Here is an 18,322-nt window from a genome sequence, read left to right as displayed (position 1 = left end):
CTGCTCCGTCATTTCTCTCCTTGAGTAAAGTGCCACCAAGGCTCCCTTCCCCCACCCATAACTCATGTATGACTGGGGAAATGTCATTGCAAGAAATAATGGTGGCAAACAGACCAAAAGCATCTCATTCTGTACACATTTCCAGTCAAGAAAGCATTGGGCTAATTCCCACAGGCGACTGTTATGCTGCCAAACCTGACTTTCTGGGACTCTGGGGATTTGAACTCACTTCTCAAGCTCTTGTGCCAAAAGCACCTCACTGACTCTACCATCTCCTTATCCCCAGCATTTAAGAATTCTTTAAAATGGTATGGCAGGAATATATGGCTGTGACTAAACTGCCAGTATCATAAAATAAACAAATAACAAGAGTAATTTTGTTGCTTTATTAATTTTTCCTAACAGCTTCTTTATAAAAATTTCATATCCCTAAAATGTGATTCAATAAATAACAGGAGTTTCCATGCATAAAACACTTAGAAAAGAAGTGGGAAAATCTGTGTTCCCAGTTCTTAAGGCAACTCAGAAAGATTTCAAATTCTGCACCATAAATGCCAACATCATAAACCTTCTCTGAGAATTTCAGGAATGCAGGCAATCCTGCTTTTCAGGAAGAAGAACAGAAGCCTGTCTCCCAGCATGGGAGTGTGCACATGCATGTCTTCAGAGGCAGGTGTTACATAAATTTGTGTACAGAAAATGGCATTCTGAGTTGGAGATAAATAGCACTCTTAAAGAAACGAAATCAGTTTAATAGTTAAAATATTACGTAGCTAATCCATTCATTCTTGAGTTTAGGCACCATTTTTTCTTTTTCCCCTCGTTGTTCATTTTTTAAGTATTTGCTGATTTATTCTGAGATGGTGTCTCGCGCAGTCCAGACTGGCCTTGAGCTCCCGCCCCTCCTGCCCGCTCCGCCCACTGGGGTAGCCGCTGCGGATCCTCAGGACAGATAGGTGCGCACAGTGCCCTTGATGGTGCCTCTACAGATGGGGCACTTTCTCAGAGAGGGAGCGCAGTCTTTGCAGACGACCAGATGGCCGCAGGGAATGAACACGATGGACACCTCTCTGTCCATACACACTTTACACGTTCTTTCTTCCTGAAGTTTCCGCAACTGTTCTTCCATTGGTAGAGCTATGAAAACAGGGAAATTTTTTATTTTAAACACGAGCTCGGGGGAGCCCAAGTAACCTCAGACTTTGGTTCTCCCACCTCCAATTCCCCAGTGCTGGTCACATGGCATGATGCTATGTGAGGCAAGAAAAAAGAATTTTAATGGAAAGCAATTTGCTTTTCCTCTAGTGACCCCCCCCCCACACACAAAGATGATTTCCGCAGGTTAAAGGGTTAGTACTCTTACCTGTAATATCATCTGTGGGGAGACGCCTAATGTCCTGTCGCACTGGGGAAGAAAGGGCAAGGCGTTACTATGGCATCCACGGCTGATATTCAGCTATAAACTAGGCTTTCTTTATTCAATTTTGTAATGCAGATATTAAACCCAGGGCGTGATGCATTCATGTTAGGCCAAACAGGCTCTCACCGAACCAAATCCACAGGCCAGAATACAGTCTACAAATTTATTTATCTAGTATTAATATTTAAGAAATACAATTATTCTGTAACCCAAGCTGGTATTGAACTCATAATCTTTCTGCTTCAGTCTCCTGAATGCTGGGATTATAGGTGCGTATTACCACGTCCAGCAGCAAATTTATTTACTTATGAGTATGTGCGAGCATGCACGCACAAGGCCCAGGATCCCAGTGTGCATGATGAGGCCAGAGGTTGACTTTGAGTTTTCTCTTTCCATTGTAGGTTCTGGGGATCAAACTTGGGTCATCAGATTTCTGCTGGGATTACAGGGTGTGGTAGTTTGAAAGGGAGTGGCACTGTTAGGAGGTGTGGCCTTGGAGTAGGTGTGGTCTTGCTGGAGGAAGTATGTCACTGTGAAGGCAGGCTTTGAGGTCTCATATATGTCCCAGCCACATGCAGTGAGAGAGACAACTTCCTGTTGCCTGTGCAAGATGTCTGCCTGCATGCCACCATGTCCCACTATGACAACAGACTGAACCTCTGAACTGCGTGCTATCCCATTAAATATTTCCTTTATAAGAGTTGCCATGGGGGCTGGAGAGATGGCTCAGCAGTTAAGAGCATTGCCTGCTCTTCCAAAGGTCCTGAGTTCAATTCCCGGCAACCACATGGTGGCTCACAACCATCTGTAATGAGGTCTGGTGCCCTCTTCTGGTCTGCAGGCATACACACTGACAGAATATTGTATACATAATAAATAAGTAAATATTAAAAAAAAAAAGAGTTGCCATGGTGATGGTGTCTCTCCATAGCAACAGAAACCCTACGACAAAGAGCAAGCACTTTTACCTGCTGAGCATCTCACCAGCACCCACCCCTCACCCCACAGATTTTAAACATTTTACACTTTGAACAAAAAACTCATAATAATAACAACAAAAGTCCTAAATTTTTGTGCAATTAAAATTTATAAGTTGGACCTGTTTCTTTCAACAATCTCCAATTTTCCAACTGACGTAGAAAATCTCCCCATATAATTTGCTAGCACTCACCAAACAAATCTTTGTATAGCACGGGGTCACGTTCCTGGAGGGCGGTTCGGAAGGAGGTTGCCGCAGGCTTCCCTTTCGCTAGCACAGTATCGATCAGTGCTCCTGCGTGCAAGCTCTGGGGTTTCTGTTTCACAGCGTCGTGCTCCTGCTCGGTGATTGCCCCAGCACTCAGAAGACAGTCGAGAATCGGCGTCACACACGACAAATGCTGCAAAAGCCTCATCCTGTTCTTCCGGATTAATGTTAGGTCATCTTTACAGGGAGAGGGTTGGGGAGAGAAAGACGTGTTCAAACTCGGCTCACAACCGTCTCTCTGTGCCTACATAACACACGAAGGAGATAACTTATACGATCATAATTTAAAGATGTCCTGTACTCCAGTTGGCCTCCAATTCACCATGGCAGTAAACTTGTGATTTTTCTGCCACTACTTCCTTAGTGCCAGTTTCCAGATGTGTGATAAGAGGCCCAGTGTATGCAGTGCTGTGCACGCCAGGCAGGTGCTCTGTCAATCAAGCGATGTCCGTAGCCTGGCATTTATCTCTTCATTGGCAATGCTCTGTTTTCTACTATAAAGCTATATCTACAAAATGATGAATACTAATATGACAGGTCTGAAGAATTACTTTAGGAGAAGTAGTTAGATTTTAGATGCATTGAGTTTGTCACGAGGACACATATAGAACAATGTTAAGAAGGACAAAAAGTGTTGCTTAGTTAAAAAAAAAATCAGTCATACATGTGCATTTTGTTTCCTGTTTGGTTTTGTCTTTTCATGTAGCCCTGGCCAGTCTCAAACTCATCTCATCACTGAGGATGCCCTTAAATTCCTGCCTCCACCCAAAGGTGCAAGAATTACAGTCATGTGAACCATATCTGGGGTTAAACACAGGAGTCCTACATGCCTGGCAAGCACTCTACCAATTAATCTACACCACTAGCCCTGTTTGTTTTTGAGACAAGGTCTCATTCTGCTATAACCTAGGCTAGTCTGGAACTCCCTGTGCAGCCCAGCAATCAGAAGGCTAAGGCAGAAGGTCATGCCATCAAGGCCAGCCTGGGCTACACAGCAAGACCCTGTCTCAGAAGTTAAAGGAAAATGAGTAACAGTCTGCTTTTTGGTCCATGTTCGGGAAAGAGATCAACATAGCTTTAGTCTACGCCAGAGTGAGGACAGCCGGAGTTAGAAGAGAGCTGTGCACGCCTGGAGGAAGGTGGTTCTGAGCACAAACACAGCTACTATAACAGGAAACAGAATCCGAGGGCTCCACAACTAAGACATAGTAACGGAAGGCAGTTCTTGTATGGGCAGGTAGAGACTTACATATGAATCTGTGCATTAAGCTATAGTAACGGAAGGCAGTTCTTGTATGGGCAGGTAGGGACTTACATATGAATCTGTGCATTAAGCTATAGTAACGGAAGGCAGTTCTTGTATGGGCAGGTAGGGACTTACATATGAATCTGTGCATTAAGCTATAGTAACGGAAGGCAGTTCTTGTATGGGCAGGTAGGGACTTACATATGAATCTGTGCATTAAGCTATAGTAACGGAAGGCAGTTCTTGTATGGGCAGGTAGGGACTTACATATGAATCTGTGCATTAAGCTATAGTAACGGAAGGCAGTTCTTGTATGGTCAGGTAGGGACTTACATATGAATCTGTGCATTAAGCTATAGTAACAGAAGGCAGTTCTTGTATGGGCAGGTAGGGACTTACATATGAATCTGTGCATTAAGCTATAGTAACGGAAGGCAGTTCTTGTATGGGCAGGTAGGGACTTACATATGAATCTGTGCATTAAGCCAGACATGGTGGTCCATGCCTGTCATCATAGCACTTGGGAGGTAGAGCCCTGAGACCCTGTCTCAGAAGAAGGGGTGGAGTGGGGAAGGCGGAGGGATGGCTCAGCGGTTAAGAGCAATGGCTGCCCTGGCAGAGGACCCGATACACACATGTGACTCACAACCTCCTATAGCCACAGTTCTAGGAGATCCAACAACACTCCCTTCTAGCCTTCAAGGGCTCCTGCACACACACAGTACACTCAAAACTCACACAGGTAAACATAAATTTAAAAATTAATTAAAAAGTTAAACATTGCCATCTAACACATACTGTTACCCTAATATTCAAATTAACAACTCTCCCGGATCCCATCTCGATTTATAACACAGGAGAATGAGTGACCATCCTGGGGTCAAGAAGGAGCTGTGGGTCGGGATGGCTCAGGGCAGAAAACACTCAAGGCAAGAGCCTAGGGACACATCTGTGACACTGAACCCAGAGAAGGTGGGAGGGGAGCTCTGGCTTCACTAAGACGTCCTCTGATCTGTCCACATGCCACGGTGCACACACGTGCGCACATACACACACACACACACACACACATCTTCAAAATTGAGAACTTATTTGACAGTTTGCTGAAATCAAGCTTCTTAGTGCAAATTTTGCTTTAAGAAGAAAATATACAGGCTTACTCATTGAAAAGATCTGTGTGCAAACACAGAAAACAAAAATCAAAGAGTGTGTGATCTTCCAGGCTTTGGCAGGTCACATGGCACTTTTGTGCGAGTTTGTTCAACGTATACAATTTTTAATATAATGATCAATTCTTAAGTGTTTTTTAAAAGTGTGTGTGTGCGCGCACACACGCGTGCACATATTCTACAGCATGGATGTAAAGATCAGAGGAAACCTGTGTGAGTCAGTCAGCTCTCCCCTTCCACAGGACAGGTTCTGGGGTCAAGCTCTATGCTGAGATTCAGCAGAAAACGCCCTCCCCTGCCACGCTACCTCCCTGACCCTTCACATTGCACTTTATCATGAAGAATTTTTTTCAGAATCTGAATTCAGAACATGAAACATAAAAAAGATCAGGCTAAGGTGACATTCCATCTCTCTGGAGAAGGACCCTGTGACTCTGTACCTGACTCTGTGTCCTCGGCTGCCTGCTCCTTCTGTTCCTCCCTCATCTCGTCTTCTGCATCCAGCAGACCTATCACGAGGTCGCTGACGGTCCTGTAGTTCTCACCGGTGGCCAGGATTTGCTGCTGAACCGTCTGTCTTACCAGGCTCCTACTGAAGCCCATTTCCAGAGCTGCCTTAACCACAGGCGTGTTCATCATGACCGCATCTTCTGAACTTTCACCAGGTCCAAAATGCACAACTGTAGAAGAGGGAGATTTGGAGACATTGACAGTGTCTGTATACCTATTTTTTGAGGCTGTTGTTTTGAGACTCCTTCTAGCCCAGTCAAGCCTCAAGTTTATTATGTAGCCCAGGCTGGTCTCAAAATCATGGCAATTCTCCTGTCTCAGCCTCCCTAGTGCTAGGGTTGCAGGCACAAACCCACATGCCTGGGTTCACAGACTTTTAAAATAGCAAGTTATTGCAATATCAAAGCCATACAGTCTGAAAAATACACAGGCACTACACTGTATGCATGTTGCTAACTTTAAAATGATGTATATTCAACAGTCGAAGTAAGAATATGGAATATTACTGCCTTGGATAGAAGCCTATGACTAGTTCTATTCAAGGACAGGAGAGAGAACTGAATATCAGGGACCGATTCCTCCAGAATCAAGGGGCTTTGTAGTATGAGCTGCGGGCCTCTTCCCACAGCCCAGCTCCCGGCCGCCTGGCTAGCTTATGCCCCGAAATAACAACACACAAATTGTATTCTTTTAAACACTGCTTGGCCCATTATATCTAGCCTCTTCTTGGCTAACTCTCGCACCTGGACTAGCCCATTTCTAATAATGTGTGTAGCACCGAGGTGCGCTTACTGGGAAGATTCTAGCCTACGTCCATCCTGGGTCGGAGCTTCATCGCATCTGCCTGGGAGAGGGAAGCATGGCGTCTGAGCTCACTTCCTCTTCCTCCCAGTATTCTGTTCTGTTTACTCCACCCACCTATGTTCTAACCTATCAGGGCCAAGCAGTTTCTTTATTAATTAATTAATTCCTCCATCAGGGCTTCTTTTCTATATTAGATATACTAGTAAGTGTTCTAAATCAGATATATACTCTACATATTTGCTTCTTTTTATTAGCAACTATTAGCTGTGTACGTTTTTATTGCGATATATACACACATATCGTGAATTTTGATATTTCTAGTTCTTTCCATTTCCTGCAAATGACAAGGTGTCACATTTAATTAATGGTTGCGTAACCTTTTCTTCCTTTCTTTTCTTTCCTGATTTCTTTTGTTTGCAGGAGACAGAGTTTCAGCATATAGCCAAGGTTCCTGCCTCAGTCTCCCAAATGCTGAGGTCACAGGTATGCACTACACTATCTTTATCCATCCATCTGCCACTGAGAACTTTGCCTCAGCTATTACTTGACTATTGTGTTTTCCCAATTTTGAAAGAAGACATTGTTATCACTCAGTGCAATTGCTCCAGTGTCCTGAGTAGGGCCCCTTTCAGCACTTGACTTGAAGAACGTCAACCCCTCAACCTCCTCAACTCCATTAGGGAAAGAGCTCCACCTGGGGCTTCTATATTCTGATCCAACCACAGCCTCAGCCCTTGCTATTCAAATGCCAGCTTCCTGCCTGTGCCCTTGCACTCTGCCCCTAGGGCTCACCAACTGCGAGCTCTTAGCTCAGATTCCAGTTGTTAGCACCACACAATCAGCTGCTTGCTGTTGCTCACTTCCTGCCAGACAAAACAGCCTCTGACTCTTCTCTTCGGGATATGCCTTCCCTGTTACTTAGCAGGTTCCTTTTCTCTGGGGCTCTCTGCTGAGACAAGTATCTCCTCCAGAGAGTCTTTTCGTTCACTCTTTAGTCCGTTTGCTTTTATGGGTTTTGGACGGCAAGGCGGTATGCCATGCACGTGAGCTGTGGGGGGACGGCTTTCAGGAGTCAGTTCTCTCCAACCTGTGAGTCCAGGGCCGAGAGCCCAGGCTGTGAGCTTGGCAGCCTATAACCACTGGGCATCTGTCAGCCCTGTTTTGCTCTTTTAAGACAAGGTCCCAGGTTACTAGGTTACCAGGCTGGCCTGGCACTCCCTAAGGCTGACCCTGAACTCCCTCAGGCTGGCCCTGAGCTCCCCCAGGCTGGCCCTGAACTCCCCCAGGCTGACCCTGAACTCCCCCAGGCTGACCCTGAACTCCCCCAGGCTGGCCCTGAGCTCCCCCAGGCTGGCCCAGCAGTTAAATGCACTGGTTGCTCTCCCAGAGGACCAGGGTTTAATTCTCAGCACCCACATGATGGCTCACAACTGTCTGTAACTTAAGTTCCAGAGGACCTGACACCCTCACACAGACGTACATGCAGGCAAAATACCAATGCACATAAAATGAAAATAAATAAATTATTAAAATATATTGCTTTGAACGCTAAAGAGCAGAGTCAAGCACCTGTTCAAATATTCTCTCCCACCTCTTGGGTTTAAGTAACAGGCAAGTTACACTGGCAGCGTGAGCCCTGGGGTCCCAGTGAAAGGATTGGAGCACTATGTTCCACCCTCTCTACGGACAGGAGGAACATGCCAGCAACTGAAGGCACAGTATGTTTGTTCCCACAATGGCCCAACAACAGGGGAAGGCCAGATGCACGCAGTCTGGATAAAGTGTAGCTGCCCAGGGCTATGGGGTGGAGCTCAGTGAAGGAGGTTATGATTGGCATGCCTGAGGCACTAGGTTCACAGGACCATAAAAACAAACAGCAGAAACAACTGTAAATAGAGAACACTTCCACGGCACACGTCCACACTGACCACACTGTCCACACCGACCGTCTAGGCGGGCTGGGGCATGGACTAGACATCCGCGCTGCTTCCAACTGAGGCTTGACAGGCAGTAATAGGAGGGAATCAGAGGAAACTACAAATCGGCATGAATGTGCATTTACCATTATAGCCGTTCAACCCTTCTGTTTATCTCTAGGACAGGGTCTCAAGCAGTTGAACAGGGCCTTGAACAGACAATCCTTCCACCTCCACCTCTCAAAGGCTCGGCTGTAACCATACCCATCGCCACGTCAATCTTAGCACAGAGTGGCTCACGTGAATGCGCTACAATGATTATACGTACTTGGTGACTCTGCGCTCTCATCTTCTGGGGTGTCTGAGGTAGACAGTAGCTGCAGGAGAAAGAAGGGTGAGTTAAAATGTACACTGCACTCCACCGCTGTGCTGAAATGACCAACAGTCCTGCTGAATATTCTTTTCGGTGAGAAGCAGGATTGCATTCATTCACCAGGGTGCGGGCTCTAAGCCAAGCGCTTCCCATGTGCGCAGTGTGCTGCAGGGAGCAGCCTCAGACAGGCTGGATTCGGGAGGAGCAGCATGTGGGCCCTGCACCTGCAGCTAGTCACCTGCTGGGGAGCCTACACTCCAGTCGGTTCCTCTCGCATGGCTCACAAGCTTTTGAACCTCAGACTATGAAATAAGCTCTTGGGCTCAGTGGTTAAGAGCATTGCCTGCTCTTCCAAAGGTCTTGAGTTCAATTCCCAGCAACCACATGGTGGCTCACAGCCATCTGTAATGAGATCTGGCGCCCTCTTCTGGCCTGCCGGCATACAGACAGAACATTGTATACAAAATAAATAAATAAATAAATAGATAGATAGATATTTATTTATTTATTAAAAAAAAAAGAAAGAAGCTCTTACTTGCTTTTTCCAAGGAGCAGTAACAAATGCTTTCTCGAGTCGTTTAAGAAAAACTTACTTTGCCCCTCAAATTGAACTTAATTGCTTCGGAGTCTAATCCATTGCTGGTGGATTAGACAAATGCGTGAAGAGAAAGACAGCAAACACTATCTTTCACGTGGCTAATAATTACAGATCTAATTTCTCACAGAGCAGCCCCTGCACAGTAAGGCTGAGACTTGTGTGTGGAGTCGTGTTTAAAACAACTTTCACCTTTTCACTAAAATATTACTGTGGTTTATTTTGCAAATAAATTTCTAAAAATAATTTTTCAAATAATTAAATTTTTAAAAATAAATTAAAAAGTTTCTCTGTTGGGGAGCAATAATTACAGAGAGAAAAGAGGTCTTTCCTACCTGTTGCAGCAGATGAGGGTAACCCGCTTGAACTCGGCCGACAAACTCTTGTCCTTTGATTCTTATCAAATATTCACAGCTATGATGGAAACAAGGAAGTTAGGGGTTCCTAAGACAACGTTGTTCATCCAGCTTCCGAATGGAAGTAATTTCAGTATGCTCATTTTTATGATTAAAAATCCATTTTAATTAAAAAAAATGAAATGTAATGACAAACTCAGGTTAAAGTGTTCACCTCACGTGACATCCGTTACCCGGTTGACAGGTTCCTACACTGGAGAAAAATCAGTCCAGGCCACTAAGGTCTCTGTGTGCGTATTTCTGCACATGAATGCAGGGCCCCGGAGGTCAGAAACATCTGGTCCTTCATGAACCGAAATGGCAGGGAGCTACTGACTTCTAGGACTTCTCGTATACTTCGGCTGTTCTACAAAATTAGTTTCACTACTTTCTATTTTATAGTTCTATTACTACCAGGATACACCATGCCTTTCTGGATTTTGGAGCTAATCTAGCTGTGGACAGTAAGCATTCCTCACAAGCTTGAACATGCTATTGACTTGGCACAAGGAGGACACAGAGACTGCAGCCAAGAGGGGTTTTGTGGAGGGGAGATTATCCCCTGTGCTGTCAAGGCTGAGCCGCTTAGTGGTGGTCATGGAGCCCCTCAGCCACCGCCGTCTCTGCTCAGAGCTCTCACTGTCCGCAACTCTTCTAAGGCTCCTAAAACACCCTCAAGGCGACATGGAAGCAGAGTTCTACACAAGCCATCTGATCATGTCCATGACAATTTTAAGGGCTGACAACATGCCAACAGACTCGAGGGAAAGTGTGGGGACACTCAACAGAACCCCTCTATCGGTGAGTTTGCCGATCCACTGCTAAATGGACGTAGGACGTGAAGCAGGTCATGCCAGCACTGAGCAGCTCCATGACGTAGGACGTGAAGCAGGTCATGCCAGCACTGAGCAGCTCCATGACGTAGGACGTGAAGCAGGTCATGCCAGCACTGAGCAGCTCCATGGCTCTTGTGCTTTCCAAACCACAGCAGTGGGGGCTGGTGAGACGGCTCAGGGGGTTCTTACCACCAAGTTTGGTAACGTGAGCTCAACCCCAGAGAGTAGGAAAGAACCAGCTCTCAAAAGTTGTCCTCTCACCTCCACACACACAGAACAAATGAGTAAGTATATTAAAAATTTAACTGGAGTAAGGGAAAGCACTTAAAAGTCTGGGAATATTTTTCCCCTTTTATGGCTTTTTGAGGTGAATATTCTTTATAATTGTCACAATGCTTAAAACCTTAAAACCTGGGGGCTGGAGAGAGGACTCAGCCACTGAGAGCACTGACTGTTCTTCCAGAGGATGCACGGTTGATACCCAGTTAACACGTGTTTGCTCAGAACCATCTTTAACTCCAGTCACAGAGGATCCAATGCCCTCTGCTGGCCTCTGCTGGCCTCTGAACAAATGGTACACAGACATACAGGCAGGCAAAAGACTCACATATATAAAAACAAAATACAATCTGCCATACTTAAGAGGCAAAAGTGCTACAAAGGAGAATAATGGCTCTCATGAAAACCAGAGAAGATACAAAGGAGAACGTCCAAGCACTTACCTTGGAAACCACTTGGCGTGCTCCACCCAGGGGTCATCTCCAGACTCCCAGCATCTCAGCCCACCATCACAGCAAAAGCACTTGACATCATCACTGTGTCCTGAAATTCATGTGAACCAAACTTAGGAATACATCAAATCCGCCCGCTCTCAAGTAGAGCACAACACAGATGGATCTTTGCTAGTCTCAGATGAAGTTTCTCACCTGTATAATAAAAGCCCGCACTTGCAAGCTGCTGAGGATGAACCAGAGCACTGGACGGCCAGTTAAAGAATGTTCTCGCACGTGCCGTGAGTGTCTGCATGCTCAGGTTTGAGGCAGTGTATCTTGGAGCAGACTGACTCGACTCTTTTAGGAATGGACAGTTGGGAAAATGTCTCCGGTGCTCTGACATAGCGTCATCCTTAGGTTCCCAGTTACACAGTTTCCCACCACAGGCAAAGCAGGCCACCCGGTCTCCAGGTCCCACATAGTAGAAGCCTGCTTTGGCCAGGTCAACTGGTGACAGAAAGGACAACGGCCACCTTTGATAGGTGAGTAATCTGGCCTTCTCTGTATTCATTGCAAAGTGGGAAGGACTTGTCCTCAAAGCGGGACAATCTTGATTTGCTCTGAAGTTCACAGGGTCTGAGGGGACGCTTGAATAAGAGCCGCTGAAATAGCCAGTGTTCTCCAAACTTGTAAATAGTGAAGGCACTGCAGACGGAAGAGAGGTCTGAGGGCTGGCTTCCAGGCGGCCGGCTGGATTCAGAGTCTGAACAAAGCTGCAGCTGGGGTACAGCTGTCTGTGTTTTTCAACAGGGTTGTCCCCTTGTTTCCAGTTGTCCAGCATCAGGCCGCAGCAGAAGCACTTGACCTTGTCATTGACGCCCGTGTAATAAAAGCCAGCGCGAGCCAGGCTCCTTTCCGAGACAGGAACCCCAGCAGGGAAAGCCGAGTACGTGGACAAGCGGTACAGCTCACAGGAAAAGTTGTACTTCAACTCAAAGGTGTTAGCACTCTTCAACAGCTTGGACAGGAAGACACTGTCTTGAACCATGTTCATGACGAAACGGTGGGGAGGGGAAGGGACGAGCCTTCCTCTGGGGAGGTAGCTTTGTGCATGGCTTTGGGTCAGTTTTACTACTAGGCTGAACACCTAAAATAAGAACAAACTCATTTTTTTCTTCTATGTATTTTGGGATTCAGTAGGATGAAAGTCTAAGTCCTATGCTGAAACATTTTAAGGCACAATTCCACACAACCATACTTTTGTACAATCTTCAGGCATACAATAAAACTAGATTCTCCCTAATAGCCAATGTGTGACAGAGGTTAACTCCATTCTGGGCACCTTGTGCCCTGCATCTTGAGCCTGCTTCTTCTCTTGGCCACTAGGAGGCGGTCACCAACCTGCATGAGTACTGGTCCCCTGCACAGAAGGTCTGGTTCATGAAGCTATGTATTCATACAGGATGAAACAAGGTTCAGATACAAGTGTAAAATAACAAACCACTTCAAGACTTTTGTTTGGCTTTGTTTCCTTCCAAAGGACCAGAATCAGACTTAACTAATTGGTCCTCTACTCAGAATACCTTTGTTGCTCCTCTGGGAAGCACTGAGGAGTGAGCCCAGGGCCTTGGTCTCACAAAGCCTGTGCCTGACCACTGAGTTATGTAACAAGTATCAGACTTTGTCTTTTTCTTTCTTTCTTTTCTGTTTTTTTTTGGGGGGGGGGGTTAGTTTGGTTTGGTTTTGTTTTGGAGACATGGTTTCTCTGTGTAGCCCTAGCTGTCTTAGAACTCACTCTGCAGACCAGGCAGGCCTCAAACTCAGAGATTTGCCTGTCTCTGCCTCCTGAATGTTGGGGTTAAAGGTGTGGGCTATCACTGTGGGCTTGAGACTCATACTTTTAGTTCTGGTCAGAAATTATCTCACAGAGAGTGTTCTCTGAGCAAGACAATAAATAAGTCTATCACCATCTGAACAGCAGAGACCTTACTTGCCACTAGAACAACGGCCCGGGAGTTGGTTGCCCCCGGCTGGTGTGGCTTCCTGCACCCACAGCTGGCACAAGTCTCCCTCAGGGGAAGTCACTGTGTCTAACCTCAGTGCCCCCTTTCAGGGCTATGAAAACTTGGTCATTCGATGACGTTCTCTTCCTGAATAAACGGGCTCATTTATCAGAATAACGTAGCTGCTGCCGTTCCCACGCTTGCCGTCTCTCTAAAAGACCTGAAGTGCAGACCTTTAAAGGAGCAACGGTCTTGTGGGCGGGCGGTTTCTCAATGCTCATGTATTGTCTGTCTGTCTTCCTCTAAATCTGCTGGGCCTACTGGAACATTCTGTTCCTGTTTGTTCTCTGTTGCTGTTGCAATCTCTTAACATGTCAGAGACCTCGTGAGCACACGTCTCTACTTCAGCAGAAGGCTGACTACACACGTCCTCTGGATAACCGGCACTCATGTCTGGATCTTTCCTGAACACGGGCACTTTTTAAAGCTGCCAGTCAGTGGGAGATGCCAGGCTACTTTCTGAAGAGTGTCTCAATACTGTGCCCAGTCACGAAACTCTTTCCTTTCCAGTAGTCAAATTCACAACCAAATCATAATAATCACACCTCAGAGTTAGAGTACAGGCTTCAAATGAGCATCTCAAACAGTGACCCCAAAAGTCCACTTAGTGATTAATCTGTCCTTCCATGCACAGAACTACCCCCCCCGAGGTTAGACTAAGTCCCTTTAAGGGTTTTTAGGCCTCCATTTTGAGATGCTTCGGTTTAAAGAAGAAACTGGAAAAAAAAAAAGCTACAGGGAGTAGAAGGGTTTGTGTCCTTTGTCAACCTGTTTAGAACAGAGAAATTAAAGTCAAAAAACTCAGGGTCATGGCACGATGTCTCTTTCTTTTCTTTCTCTCCCCCACTCCCTCTTTCTGGAGACGGAATTTCCCTCTGTAGTCTAAGACAGACTCAAGCTCATAATCTTCCTGTTTCCCAAATGCTAGGATTACAAGCAAGTGTCACAATGGCCTTTTCCTTAAGATGTTTTCTCGAAAACAGAGGCTGGTGTGTACTGAGAAGCTATGCTAACCTGGGCTGGAGTTGGGACACAGTCAAGGCCCCTGCCTCAGCCCCAGCACTAAGGAAGGAATGCTGCTCTGGCTGTGGCCAGCCATCTCACACAGAGCTCACGGTTACAGACCCCAGCTCGTCGAGACACACGGACACAGAAGTACACTTAGAAATTAATTTATACTTTAAAAAAGCTTGCAGAGTTCACATAAACTCTGCACCCAGCTCCCCGAGTTCACATCTAAGACAACAATACAGTCATACAACTAGAGGGAAATCCCTTTCCTTCCTGACTGTAAGAGCCCACATGCTCTAACCACTGGCCCACCTCTCCAGTCCCAGTGTCCTGAATCTTGTGATTTCTCAAGAGTCACAAGACCTGAGTTCATTCTTCTCATGTGACTTGTTTTCCTTTGCGTTACAGCTTGGGCTGGACTGGTACTCAGTGTGTAGCGCAGGCTCGCCCCAAACTCACAGCAGCATGCTGCCTCAACCTCCTGAGTCCTGAGGTTCCAGGCATGAGTCACCAACTCAGCTTCTAATTGTTTGTATTAGAATTACTAAAGCAGGGACTGGAGAGATGGCTCTGTGGTTAAGAGCACTGGCTGCTCTTCCAGAGGTCCTGAGTTCAATTCCCAGCAACCACATGGTGGCTCACAACTATCTCTAGTGGGATCTAATGCCCTCTTCTGGCATAAAGGTGTACATGCAGACAGAGCACTCACATATAAAATAAATCTTTTTTCAACAGAAGAATTACTAACGTACACTGGTTATGCAAATGGTGGATTTGACTGTGACATTTACACATCTGCATATGCTGTGCTTGGACCCTTTCTTCAGCCCCTTCTGCCCCTCCCACCTCTCCAGCGTGTGAAGTAACAGTCCCTCTAGGGAAATGAAGGCATTCTTGTCTTTATACCTCTGCCTTCTTTGGCTTAACGTAATTTCTTGTTCCATGTATTTCTTCAGATGATACCTGTAATTCTCTTTAAAGCTGAGTGGTACTCTAGTATTTACTACACATACACACACACACACACACACATACACACACACACTTTTCTTCATCCATTTATCTGTTAATAAGAATCCAATCTGTCCCACCGTGAATAGTGGTGCAATAAACAGAGTGTGCTGGTTTGAACGAGCTCGGCCCTCATGAGCTCATATATCCGAATGCCTAGTCCTGAGTTGGTGCACTGTTTGGGAAAGGTTGGAGGAGGTGTGTCACCAGGCCGTCTTTCTCTCTGCCTGACGTCTGTCCCTTCCTCCAAAACCACTTTTCCATATTCACTCATTGGCTCTTTTCTTCAGAAAGAGGTGCAGTCCCCTGCCTCAGTTCCGCACTAAGGGGCAGCCGGCTCCCTGCCTGTCTTCACGAGCTTATTGGCCACCTCAGAGAAACACCTCCTTCCTGGACCTACCCTCTGTACTGCTTTGACCAGACTTCTCTTCGTCTCCTCCATCCCTGCACAACCCTACTCTCTACACAGTACTCACGCTGAGTCCCTCAGCTCCCAAATGAGGACCACCTCAAAGTCTGCTTTCTACTCCAGCCTCTCCTGGCTCAGGCCCTTCCTCTACAACCAAGTCAACAGAACATTTGTTCATGAATCGCGTGTGCACACAACCACAATTAGTCCACGTACCCCTTCAAACACTCTCCATATTCCTAACACCAAACTCACAGAAGCGCTGGCATCTGCCAGTGGGGCACCGTCCCTCTCAAATGTGTCCTGACTCCTGCCCCCGTCCATTCAGCATGCAGGAGCCCTCTCGCCTTTCCAGTGGTTCCTGACAGACCAGCTTACTGCCCCCACCCTCTGGGATGGTCAGCTGTCACCTCTCTGACTACAGGGTAAATGTGTCTTTCTCCCTCAGCCTGGGACTGTATCTCCTGCAGAACAGGCCGCATGTTTTCATTTCTGTAGTAACTGCGGCCACAGGGCCTAGCAAAGACACTGAGCCTCGATGCTGTTGTGTGAGACATATACCCCAGGCTGGCTTTGAACTTCTGATCTTCCTGACTCCACTCCCCAAGAGCTATGATTACAGCCTGCACTACTAATCCCAGGAAAACATCTTGCTGAGGAAGTTCTTAGCACAGCTGACGGAGCCCGCCACGTCCACAGTGTCTTCATTCATTTAAGGACATTTTCCCTGTGACTGCTAACTTGGCCTAGTAGAAGTTTCCTTCCAGGCCCTGGAGTCATACCTCCTAGGGATTCAAGGAAGGGTGTCAGTCCTTTTACAAAGAAAACCACCATGTGGCCAGACACACCTTCAATCCCAGCACTCCAGAGGCCAAGGAAGGTAAATATCAATGACATATCAATGTTCTGTTGAGTTCAAAGTCAGCCTGTTTTACTTTATACAGTTCTAGGTCAGCCAGGAATACATTGTGAGACCCAGAAAAACCACATATGCCTCAGTTTCCCCGTTGCAGCACGGAGATAATAATGGTGCCCGCTTCTTACAGTTGATGTTAAATGTAAAAAATTAAATGCAAGTCCTTAGGGCAGAACCTGGCATGTGGTGGACAGAGAAATGACTACAGCCGTTTACTGGCTGGATTCCGAGCACTATTGAGAACCTGGGTGTAGTGACTCAGACCTGTGGCCCAGCACTCAAGGGGTTAAAGCAGGAGTACTTTCCAGAGTTCAAAGCCAGTCTCAGCTATAGTGTGGGGCCCATCTCCAACACCCATCACTCCCCAAAAAGAAAGAGCCTTGGTGTTTTTCCCGAGCTAATCACTAAAAAAACAACCACTCCCACTCTTCCCCAAGCTCGTCCTTGGGTACTCCCTGTGTCGAGCCTCCCAGAAGCCTCTCCCAGAAACGAAACAGACCTTGAGCTCCAGGGAGGCGCCAGGATGGGCAGCCAGGATCAGCGGACACCCTACAAGCCACCCTCCGGCAGGACCAGAGGTGCAGAGCAGCCGCTTTTGCAGGCCTCGGATCCAGCACCCGCCTCGGGGACCCTCACCCGCTCCCCACGCGCGTGTACTCACCACAGCCCGCTCCCCTGGCTCTACACGCCAGCAAGGATCTCTGATCTCGGGGGTGGCACCTGTCCCTGCCTGTGAGCGCCTCTGAGTGTCGCAACGCTTTTAGAGTCCGGGCTGGCCTCGCCGACCGCCCCCACCCTGCCCCGCCCAGGGCTGCGCCCACTGCGGGTGCTTTCCTCCGAGGCTCGGGGAACTCCAGGGTACAAACCACACGCACTTCCTTCTCACCCGTGGTGGCAACCCCGGTCGGGGATTTCCGTGACCCTTCGGTGCGTGACTTCCTGGGCCAGCTCGTCTGCGTGGCGTTTCCTGAAAGTTTTTAGTTCATGGTGGCCGGCTCACAGGAAGCCTTGAAAACAGACCTGCAGCCTAAGCCTCTGGCTGCCTGGAAGAGGCCCTGCCCCCCTCCCCCCCCCCCCCCCCCACCGCTAAGTCCCTTAGAGTGAAAAAAAAAAGGCCACAACTTTCCAGTCTGCATCTGCAGGATTAAAAAAAAAAAAAAGGCAAATTTGACGTTAGGGAAAAAAATACCCGAAAAGTCTCTGATTATTTTCACTTTTTGTTTTGGTCAAGAATGAAAGAGATGAACAAAAAAAATTTATAAAAAACAATTTAGATCTCCTCTTAGTTTATTTTTATTGTTTTAAAGATCAGAACTAGAGCTGCAGGTAATAGCAAATCTGAGGCAGGAGGATCTCTGTGATTCCAGGTCAGCCTGGACTACTTTTGTTTTAAAAGGGTTAGGACTACATTTGTTTTTATATTTGCAAGGTTTGTCTGAGGGCGGGAGACAGTTAAGAGCACTTGCTCTAGCGGAGGGCTGGGCTTCTGTTCCCATCCAGAAAGAGGCTCACACAACCTGTACTGTAATTCCGGGGGGATCCAACGCCCTCTTCTGGTCTCCACGGGCACTGCAAACACCCACACATAAATACATACATAAGTACCTTTTTTTTTTTTTTAGTTTTTCGAGACAGGATTTCTCTGTATTACCCTGGCTGACCTATTAGTCGCTCTGTAGACCAGGCTGG

General features: G+C 46.8%; 1 protein-coding gene across 2 annotated transcripts; it reads right to left on the bottom strand.

The window, feature by feature from the left end:
- Positions 1–372: 372 nt before the first annotated feature.
- On the bottom strand, positions 373–17,544 carry LOC142846393 (baculoviral IAP repeat-containing protein 3-like). 2 transcript variants are annotated; one of them, XM_075966853.1, is made up of 9 exons: positions 17,295–17,544; positions 11,437–12,370; positions 11,233–11,332; positions 9,615–9,693; positions 8,640–8,688; positions 5,522–5,761; positions 2,592–2,843; positions 1,364–1,405; positions 373–1,137 (listed from the first exon to the last, which is right to left on the bottom strand). In XM_075966853.1, the coding sequence occupies exons 2-9, from the start codon at positions 12,275–12,277 to the stop codon at positions 944–946; spliced, it is 1,797 nt and encodes a 598-aa protein (XP_075822968.1). In that variant the 5' UTR covers positions 12,278–12,370; positions 17,295–17,544; the 3' UTR covers positions 373–943. The 2 variants fall into 2 exon arrangements, with proteins under 2 accessions (XP_075822968.1, XP_075822967.1); XM_075966852.1 differs by having other exon boundaries at positions 11,437–14,054; positions 17,295–17,441.
- Positions 17,545–18,322: the final 778 nt, after the last annotated feature.

This window comes from Microtus pennsylvanicus, chromosome 3, assembly GCF_037038515.1.
Source record: "Microtus pennsylvanicus isolate mMicPen1 chromosome 3, mMicPen1.hap1, whole genome shotgun sequence".
NCBI classification, from domain to species: Eukaryota; Metazoa; Chordata; class Mammalia; order Rodentia; family Cricetidae; genus Microtus; species Microtus pennsylvanicus.
The sequence above is the reverse complement of the archived record's forward strand: the minus strand, read 5'-3'. Positions and strand labels throughout refer to the sequence as shown.

Bases quoted from the DNA above. Each gene is read 5' to 3' on its own strand.
- LOC142846393 (XM_075966853.1), bottom strand. From the start codon at position 12,277: ATGAACATGGTTCAAGACAGTGTCTTCCTGTCCAAGCTGTTGAAGAGT. The intron at 11,333-11,436 runs GTGAGAAACTTC...CATGAATTTCAG, and splicing joins TGCGGGCTTTTATTATACAG to GACACAGTGATGATGTCAAG. The intron at 1,406-2,591 runs GTGAGTGCTAGC...TTTCTTCCCCAG, and splicing joins GCTATACAAAGATTTGTTTG to TGCGACAGGACATTAGGCGT.